The sequence below is a fragment of the Palaemon carinicauda genome, chromosome 27 (assembly GCF_036898095.1).
Source record: "Palaemon carinicauda isolate YSFRI2023 chromosome 27, ASM3689809v2, whole genome shotgun sequence".
Taxonomy (NCBI): Eukaryota; Metazoa; Arthropoda; class Malacostraca; order Decapoda; family Palaemonidae; genus Palaemon; species Palaemon carinicauda.
Genome location: NC_090751.1, coordinates 823,953 through 833,952, shown reverse-complemented (window position 1 = coordinate 833,952; position 10,000 = coordinate 823,953). Strand labels below are relative to the sequence as shown.

The following is a 10,000-nucleotide window of genomic DNA, read 5'->3' as shown; positions in this document are numbered from 1 at the left end:
CTTGTTTCCTTTCCTCACTGGAATATTTCCCTTGCTGGAGCCCTTGGGCTTATGGCATCCTGCTTTTTGCAACTAGGGTTGAAGCCTACAGTTATTTTCCTGTTGAATCTAAATTAGATGTTGTTGAGACATTCTCTGAACGTTGTGATAAGATTTTTTTCACAGCTTTTTTGAATGTTTTTCCTTTATAAGCATAAATGATCCAATTCATGGAGGAACCAGCCATAAAGATCCACCAAGAAAAGAAGTGAAGAAGCGGGTGTGAGAAGGAAAAATCAAGCACTGTGTCTAACAAAGGAGGGACTGAGGATAGAGCGTAGAGGGCAACCATATAGAGAAATATGATCGTCGTTTGCCTGACATTTTCCTGCCGGCCCTGCTGGTGAATAGGCATTTCTTTCTGAGTACAATGTTCTTGAAAGCGAAAAGTGATGATCGAGAGGACTGTAAGAATCAGGACACAAGAGCCGCCTATGCCAGCTAGGACCACTTGGATATAAAAGGTAATTGAAGATAATTTTGAATCAGATGCCCCAATATTTAAAGTGAGTTTAGTTATGGGGTCGAAATAGGCGACAGCCGACCAACCGTCCTCCCGCCACTGCACTAACAGGGAGAAAGCAATCCCCAAGAACCACGAGGTGCCAATCATAAGTTTCACCTGCCATCTCTTAAGGGGTCGCCTTTTTATGACCAACAGGTTTTCTATACTTATCAAGCTCAGTGAGAAAATAGAGACGAAGATGGAAACACTCATGATTATGCTGCTGAAGACATGGTAGAAGCCTTGTCTCTCAAATCTCAGCTGCTGAAACCCCTCCGTTTGTTCTATTGTCTTCTCTGCGAAGTAGATTACAGTGTCGCTGTGGCTTAAGTCGTTGAGCGTTAGCCATCCAGTCATTAATGCGATTGAATCAAAAATGGCCAACGAAGAAGGAATCGTACCATTTAGTAAATCGGATAGCGAGAGAGAAAAGCGAATCAAGAAAGGCTGTTTTTGTATCAGACCAGAAGCTACTAAGATGGTCATCACAAAGAGATTTCCGATGACAGTCACTAATGTAATGACAATGATCAGACAGAGTAATAAGGATTCTTGCACTTTACATTTAAAAGGGAGGTAATCCCAGTCCGCAGCTCGAGTCCCATCGTTTTTTATAGCCATGAGCATGTTGGTGAAGCACGTCGGCCAAAATTTGTTCATGGTTAGACTGTGAGAGTTCTTGTCTATCAAAAGGTCTTTGTGTGAGATATCTAGCAGACACTTGGATTCTGACGGGTCATCATAGACTGGTCCTACAAGGTAGAGAATTTTTTCAGAAACGTTTCTCTCGTAGGAGAATCTCTTTTCGAGGACATCTTGAATGCAGCGCGTGTTGTTGTTCACATTTGCCATGTTGAACAACTTTGCCATCACCATGAAGGACTCTGTATCTGCTTCTGAAGGTTTTATAGTTGGTAGGAGAATATTGTCATTTATAAACAGTTTACTTATCTGTATGATGTAATTACTGAAAGGCGTATGTTCGAAACCTTCAGTGAATGAGTTTTTGACTTGAAATACACCTTTATAGAGAATCTGGGGCTCAGGGATAAATCCTTGGTGTATATCAAATGGAAGAATCATGAAATGCAAAGTATGGCCACTTGTGTATGCTTCATTGCTCGTAGTCATTATGACTGAACTGTTGTTCTGGCAGAGATAATTGGAATATTTCTGATTTAAATAGTGGCTTAACAGTAAGAAAAATAGTTCATCACTAGATAAATATGTTGAGATACAGCCCTCAAGCAGATAGATTAAAATGGTGTGATCCTTGCTGCACAGGCAATAATATTTTGTCCTCCTACAATCAAAATGATTTCTCTCTAATTCTAAGGTAAGCTTCCTCATATTAACCTCTTGTGATTTTATTCTACCTACCCATATTTCATAATCTCCAAAGCTAGTATTATTATAATCCAAGTTAATGAAGTATTTGTAGATATCAAAATCGGAGAACTCTTCAGTACTTTCATAATCTCCGAGTGAGGTGTAACGGATGGCATTCGAACTTGGAAACTGCCCGATAAGTGGAGCTAAACTCCTTGAGATATTAAGATGGACCACGTCAGGTCTCATGATGAAGTAGTCGCGAGGAGGGTCCTCTAGCTCAGGATAATCAACTTCTATGGCTTTCCATAAGTACGGCAGAGACTTACAAGAGTCTTCCAGACTGTAACAATATATTAGTCGCCTGTCAGAAATGAAATGGTATGAGTGCTCAATGTACTGAGTACAACAATGCTGGTCCTCTGAACCGTAATTCTTTGCAAAGTCAATATAGCTGAGAAACTCCAATGTAAAATCATCTACTTGGCTCATGTTTCCTGCCAAGAAGAGTAAGTGTTTTCCTGCGTGGCCCAGGTCAATTGAGTAACCCTCTGTTCTACGTGGAAGAATGGAATGTCTTGAAGTATCTCTGAGACATGCACTGTCTATGTCTGTTGAATTTAGTATGACTGTAAATGTTAAGAACCTCCAAAAATCATATATCTTTGAGCTGCATAAGAGAGACTCGCAGTGCTCGGACAAGAGCCTGTCGGTGCTCCAAAGTGCGGTAAGGATCACAGCAATAGGATTACTAACTTCAACAGTAGTACTGTCTTGAGGGAAAATCTTTTCAGGACAAGACTTAACTTGCCTGGGCTTGTTTATTGAACTTATATCTGACAAACGCCCAACATCTTTTGAGCCACTTTTTTGGTTTCCAGTAATGATTTCATTGCACTGAGAAACTTGAGAGTCACAGCTTTGGCTTGTGCAAGATTTTATGAATGGAATGCAAATGGCACTGGAATTTGCATCCATTATAGCAGGAATGAGAAGGACATTACTCATGTTCATCACGTTCGTAAAAGATTGTTCGTAACTATACAGGGAAACATATTTCCAAGTGAGAGCTTGCAAGTGCCCATTCTTTATCAGTTTATATAAACAATTTTCTTGAGTTTTTGCTTGCTTAACATTCTTGTTACCTTTCTTGTGAAATTTATTGCCCCCATCTTTTCTGTGATCAGAGGTACTTTCTTTACTACCAGGCAGTGGGGAATTGGAAAATTCCTCAGCAGCTAATGCACTATTTACATACTCACTTACAAGGAAAGAACTATTTGAAAATCCTGCTACAGGCAGCGAACCCTCTGGAAATTCCTCCGAAGGTAGCGAACCCTCTGGAAATTCCTCCGAAGGTAGCGAACCCTCTGGAAATTCCTCCGAAGGTAGCGAACCCTCTGGAAATTCCTCCGAAGGTAGCGAACCCTCTGGAAATTCCTCCGAAGGTAGCAAACCCTCTGGAAATTCCTCCGAAGGTAGCGAACCCTCTGGAAATTCCTCCAAAGGTAGCAAACCCTCTGGAAATTCCTCCGAAGGTAGCGAACCCTCTGGAAATTCCTCCGAAGATAGCGAAGAATTTGAAAGCATCGTATTACCATAATACAAGATGTGTTTGCACGAAGGCTTCAACGATATGACTTGGTTTTGCCGAATGGTCCCAAAGTCTAGTTTTTGTTCTTCTTCTTGTTCGTAATCCCAGTCATACTGGTATTGAGACAGGTAGTCGTACATATCGTCGCTCTGATTCGGCGATGCATCTCTTGAAGATCTTCCTGTTAGAGAAAATGGGAATTAATGTCAAATTAGATTTGTATCTTGAGAGTTAAAATGTCCTTTTGGGTATTATTCTAAGAGTTAATGTAATTTTATGCATTGTTGACAAATTACTCTCCTCCTGTTTCATCACAATTCGAACTACTATATTTCTTAACTATGTCAGGTTAGGTAATGTGTGCGTCATTTCTTTTTGCACCCAACAATTAATACATGTTAAGGTCAAAGGTCAAGGTCAGGGTCGAGTAAAACGTTGAGAAATAATGTGCCGCGGTAGATGTCTGCGATATAGTACCCCTCTAGTTTTACATGGTGTAAGAAATTCTAATTTCCACTAAATGTTTTATTTGTAAATATAATTTAAAGCTAGTTACTTATAGGTCAAGGTCAAGATTGAGCAAAATGTCGAGAAATAATCTGCCGCGGCAGAGGTCTGCCATCTACCAAGTGACACTCTAGTTTTACATTGTGTAAGAAATTCTAATTTCAACTAAATGTTTTATTTGTAAATATAATTTAGATCTAAGTACTTATAGGTCAAGTTCAAGGTCGAGCAAAATGTCGAGAAATAATATGCCGCGGCAGAGGTCTGCCATCTACCGAGTGACACTCTAGTTATACATGGTGTAAGAAATTCTGATTTCAACTATTTTTTTTTTTAAATGATATTTAAAGCTAAGTACTTATAGGTCAAGGTCAAGGTCGAGCAAAACGTCAAGAAATAATCTGCCGCGGCAGAGGTCTGCCATCTACCGAGTGACACTCTAGTTGTACATTGTGTAAGAAATTCTAATTTCAGCTAAATGTTTTTTTAAATATAACTTAAAGTTAAGTACATATATTACCTCCAGTTCCAGCCACACAATACCAGTAGTTTATCAGGAGTAAATGGAATAGCCAGAACATCACAGGTCCAAGCTTCTTGACTCGTCTGAAAATAGGATAAAAATTTCTTTGAAAAATTCGATGTTTTTATTAGTTAGGTTTATATGATTTATAGAATTATTTTATTTGGGTGGGAAGGTGTATTGTTATGGTTTAGAATAACTGAGAAAGAATTGATTAGGATCTTGAAGGCTGGGTTTTGCTAGGTCCATTTATATATATATATATATATATATATATATATATATATATATATATATATTATATATATATATATATATATATAAATAAATAAATATGTACATATACTTATACACACATATAATATATATATATATATATATATATATATATATATATATATATATATATATATATATATATATATATATATATATATATATATATATATATATATATATATATATATATATCATGGGTGCATACGTAGATGTACTTATAATGTATATATATATATATATATATATATATATATATATATATATATATATATATATATATATATATATATATATATTCATTCATGTGTGCATACGTATGTTTACTTATAATGTATATATATATATATATATATATATATATATATATATATATATATATATATACATACATATGTACATATACTTATACACACATATAATATATATATATATATATATATATATATATATATATATATATATACAGGTATACATATATATAAATATATATATATATATATATATATATATATATATATATATATATATATATATATATATATATATATATATATATCATTCATGGGTGCATACGTATGTTTACTTATAATGTAATATATATATATATATATATATATATATATATATATATATATATATATATATATATATACATATAAATATACATGTATATATATATATATATATATATATATATATATATATATATATATATATATATATGATGACAAATTAAAAAGAATATCATTAGCGTAGGTGGTACTGAGAAAATTTCACTCCGAAAACCATTCTAATTTTGTTTTTCAAATCTCGATCTTTTACCCTTCATACTGTGGAAATTAATCGCATTGAAAGTCTGCATCGTAATATTATTAAAACACCCAATATCAAACTTAAGTTGCACAGACCAGCAAAGTTACTATTTTTTACCCACGTCATCCAATGATAACTTGGGTACCGGATGTAAGCGAGTTACGTCTTTTAGAAGTCTCGGGGGTTGAAAACAATCTTTTCTTGACGATTCTAAGAGAGTATTGGTATGGTTTTTGTTATATGAGAAATTCTCTCTCTCTCTCTCTCTCTCTCTCTCTCTCTCTCTCTCTCTCTCTCTCTCTCTCTCTCTCTCTCTCTCTCTCTCTCTCTCTCTCTCTCTCTCTCTATATATATATATATATATATATATATATATATATATTATATATGATTCTAAGGGAGTATTGGTATGGTTTTTGTTATATGAGAAATTCTCTCTCTCTCTCTCTCTCTCTCTCTCTCTCTCTCTCTCTCTCTCTCTCTCTCTCTCTCTCTCTCTCTCTCTCTCTATATATATATATATATATATATATATATATATATATATATATATATATATATATATATATATTTATATATATATATCATCCTCATCATCAGCTCCTCCTACGCCTATTGACGCAAAGGGCCTCGGTTAGATTTCGCCATTGGTCTTTTATCTTGAGCTTTTAAATCAATACTTCTCCATTCCTCATCATCTACTTCTCGCTTCATAGTCTTCAGCCATGTAGGTCTGGGTCTTTTAACTCTTCTAGTGCTTTGTGGAGCCCAGTTAAAAGTTTGGTGAACTAATCTCTCTTGGGGAGTGCGAAGAGCATGACCAAACCATCTTCATCTACCCCTCATCATGATCTCATCCACATATGACACTCGAGTAAGCTCTCTTATAGTTTCTTTTCTAATCCTGTCCTGCCATTTAACTCCCAATATTCTTCTGAGGACTTTGTTCTCAAATCTACAAAATCTATTGGATATTGTATCTTTGTCACACCATGATTCTGTCCATACTGTAACACAGATCTCACTGAACTGATATATAGTCTGATTTTTTAACTAAATTTCAGGCGATTTGATCTATTTACTTAACCATAAGTATAAACCAACAAAGCCAGTGTCTGATTTTTGTAGTTGCAAAGAAATTTCATGAAACTTGCATAATGTGCCCCTTCCCACTGTAAAAAATTTCTCCCAGGATCTCGAGTTGGGGAAGCGAGTGGCCCAACCACTAAAGTGAGAAATCAAAAAGGTGGTGTTGTTAAAATACATATCAACATCTTGAGCCAGCTGTTATGATGAAAACTATTCTTAATATTAGGAAAAATGCAGTCTATATACATGTAGATACTACCGCTAGTGTTATGGAGTCCTTTGACTGCTCAGACAGTACTACATTAAATCTTTCTCTCTGGTTACGGTTCATTTTCTCTTTGCCTACACATATGCAGAATAGTCTGACATTTATATTACATATTCTCCTTTGTCCTCATACACCTGATAGCACTGAGATTACCAAACAATTCTTCGCTCAAGGGATTAACTACTGCACTGCAATTGTTCAGTGGCCACTTTCCTCTTGGTAAGGGAAGCAGAGACTCTTTGCCTATGGTAAGCAGCTCTTCGAGGAGAAAGACACTCCAAAATCAAACCATTATTCTCTAGTCTTGGGTAGTGCCATAGCCTCTGTACCATGGTCTTCCACTGTCTTGGGTTAGAGTTCTCTTGCTTGAGGGTACACGCGGGCACACTGTTTTATCTTATTTCTCTTCCTCTTGTTAAAGTTTTTATAGTTTTTATATGAAATATATATTTTAATGTTGTTACTGTTCTTAAGATATTTTATTTTTTTCTTGTTTTCTAACTCACTGGGCTATTTTCCTTGTAGGAGCCCCTGGGCTTATAGCATCCTGCTTTTCCAACTAGGGTTGTAGCTTAGCAAGTAATAATAATAATAATAATAATAATAATAATAATAATAATACTGATGTAACGTATTTATAAGTTTAAATTTAGCGTAATGTTTGCATGATGAAAACAAAACATAGAATTAGAGAACAAAATGTAGGCTACATACAAGTAAAATACTTGTCAGTAAGCTACAGTAACTACAACTCCATACTTACAAAAAGGAATACCGATGTAACGTATTGACAACTTCAAAATCGATCTAATGCTTAATGTTTCTTATGAAAACACCAACCTGTTGAATATTATAAAGAACTACGCCTTTCTTATAGGAGTTCGTTTATCTGTCTTCTTGGCTTCGCGCGTTTGAGTAAACTGAAGGCAATAATCTTCACAGGATATTTCGCAATTCTAAACTTCGTACGCGTTCTTTCTAAGTGTTGCTTGACGGTTTCACAATTTAGATGTTTTTAATCCTTTGACGTTTATTGTTTAATTCTGAAAACAACGCTCGAAGCTTCGAGCAATAGCAGATTTTTAAAGGAAATTTTACCATGTACGAAAAGACAAAAGTGGGCATATAGGCGTCAGTGTGTTCGAATAGCAAACATTTTCTAGTGAAATAAGTTGATGACGTATTTAATTTACGGACATAATTTGTTTAAAATAATTTGCTAATTATTATTTTAATGTAAAAAAAGATGAAGCAGCGTCCTCAAACATTCCTATATGCCTAAAATATCATGTTTAATCTGAAAATATCATTATCATCATCATCATCATCTCCTCCTACGCCTATTAGCGCAAAATGCCTCCGTTAGATTTCGCCATTCGTCTCTATCTTGAGCTTTTAATTCAATACTTCTCCATTCATCATCTACTTCACGTTTCATAGTCTTTAGCCATGTTAGCCTGGGTCTTCCAACTCCTCTAGTGCCTTCTGGAGCACACCTGAACGTTTGGTGAACTAATCTCTCTTGGGGAGTGCAAAGAGCATGTCCAAACCATCTCCATTTACCCCTCACCATGATCTCATCCACTTATGGTACTCTGGTAATCTCTCTTATAGTTTCATTTCTAATCCTGTCCTGCTATTTAGCTCCCAATATTCTCTTGAGGGATTTGTTCTCAAATCTACAAAATCTGTTGGATATTGTTTCATTGTCCTACCACGACTCATGTCCATACAGTAACACCGATCTCACTATATGTTTTAAAATTTTGATAGGGAGGTGTCTAGTGCCATCAGTGTATTTCATGCGGTGTACTGTAGGCTATATTTTCTCCATTGCTAATCCCTTGATAGAGATCTGGCTAAAATTAAGTTATGGTGCAAGTTGTATAGAATTAATTTTTGAGTAATAGATTGCAAAGAGTTGTTGTTGATGGGCACCATAATATAGGGATATGATATCTGGTGTTCCTTAGGGTAGTGTTCTTGGCCAATTACTTTTCATACTATATACACATGACATGTGGGTTGGCCTAGAAAATAAGCTCGTTGCACATGCAGATGATGCTACTCTCTTTGCATCAATTCCACCCCTTTAATGTAGACTTATGTGCTATCTGGTGTTCCCTGCAGTAGTGTTCTTGGCCAATTACTTTTCATACTATATATACATATGACATGTAGGTTGGCCTAGAAAATAAGCTCGTTGCACATGCAGATGATGCTACTCTCTTTGCATCAATTCCATCTCCTGAATGTAGATTTGGGGCTGCCGAATCCCTTAATAGAGATCTAGCTAAAATTAGGGCATGGTGCAGATTATGGAGCATGAAGGTGAAACCTAACAAAATTCAAAATATGATTGTAAATAGGTAGAGGTCAGTAGCTCCTCAACATCCAGATATTTGCATTGCCAATGTCTCTTTAATTATATACAGTGCCTTTAAAATTTTAGGTGTGATTCTTGACTGGAAATTTACTTTTGAGAAACACATTCGGTCTGTTTCTTCTTCAATTGCACAAAATAATTGTCTTATTGAGAAAGACTTTTAAGATTTTCGGTGATCAATCAATTCTGAAGAAGTGTTTTAATTCTTTCATTATACCTTGTTTCGAGTATCGTTCCCCTGTCTGGTCTTCAGCTGCTGATTCTCATCTTGATTTGTTTAAAGGTTTAAAGACCCTCATGAATGGCAGGGGCAAGGGACAGTGACATTGCCCTATCGAGCAGGACAATGCCCTAGAGACTGACCATATGATCAGGGTCCAATACTCCCTCTCCACCCAAGCTAGGATCAAGGAGGTCCAGGCTATGGCTGCTGATGACTCAGCATATAGACCTATAGGCTCCCCCAAACCCCCCATTATTAGCTCACAAGGATGGTGATGTTGCAACGACCAAAGAAACTATCGAGTTTGATCGGGACTCGAACTCCAGTCTGGCGTTCACTATTCAGGGACGTTACCACATCGGCCACTGGTGCTAGGTGTTATAGCATCCTACTTTTTCAACTAGGGTTTTAGCTTACCTTTTGATAATAATAAATATGCTGATGT

The 10,000-nt window shown here is 35.8% G+C and overlaps 1 protein-coding gene across 1 annotated transcript in view; it reads right to left on the bottom strand.

Annotated features, from left to right (window-relative positions):
* LOC137620486 (uncharacterized) overlaps nt 1-4,580 on the bottom strand; it is a 5,782-nt gene extending 1,202 nt beyond the window's left edge. The window contains exons 1-2 of the mRNA XM_068350652.1: nt 4,495-4,580; nt 1-3,648 (exon numbers count right to left, since the gene is read on the bottom strand). The exon at nt 1-3,648 is cut by the window's left edge and continues 1,202 nt beyond it. Coding sequence (XP_068206753.1) covers nt 92-3,648; nt 4,495-4,555 — 3,618 coding nt within the window. The 5' untranslated portion in view covers nt 4,556-4,580 and the 3' untranslated portion in view covers nt 1-91. The remainder of the gene's footprint in view (nt 3,649-4,494) is intronic.
* Between the last annotated feature and the right edge of the window lie 5,420 nt (nt 4,581-10,000).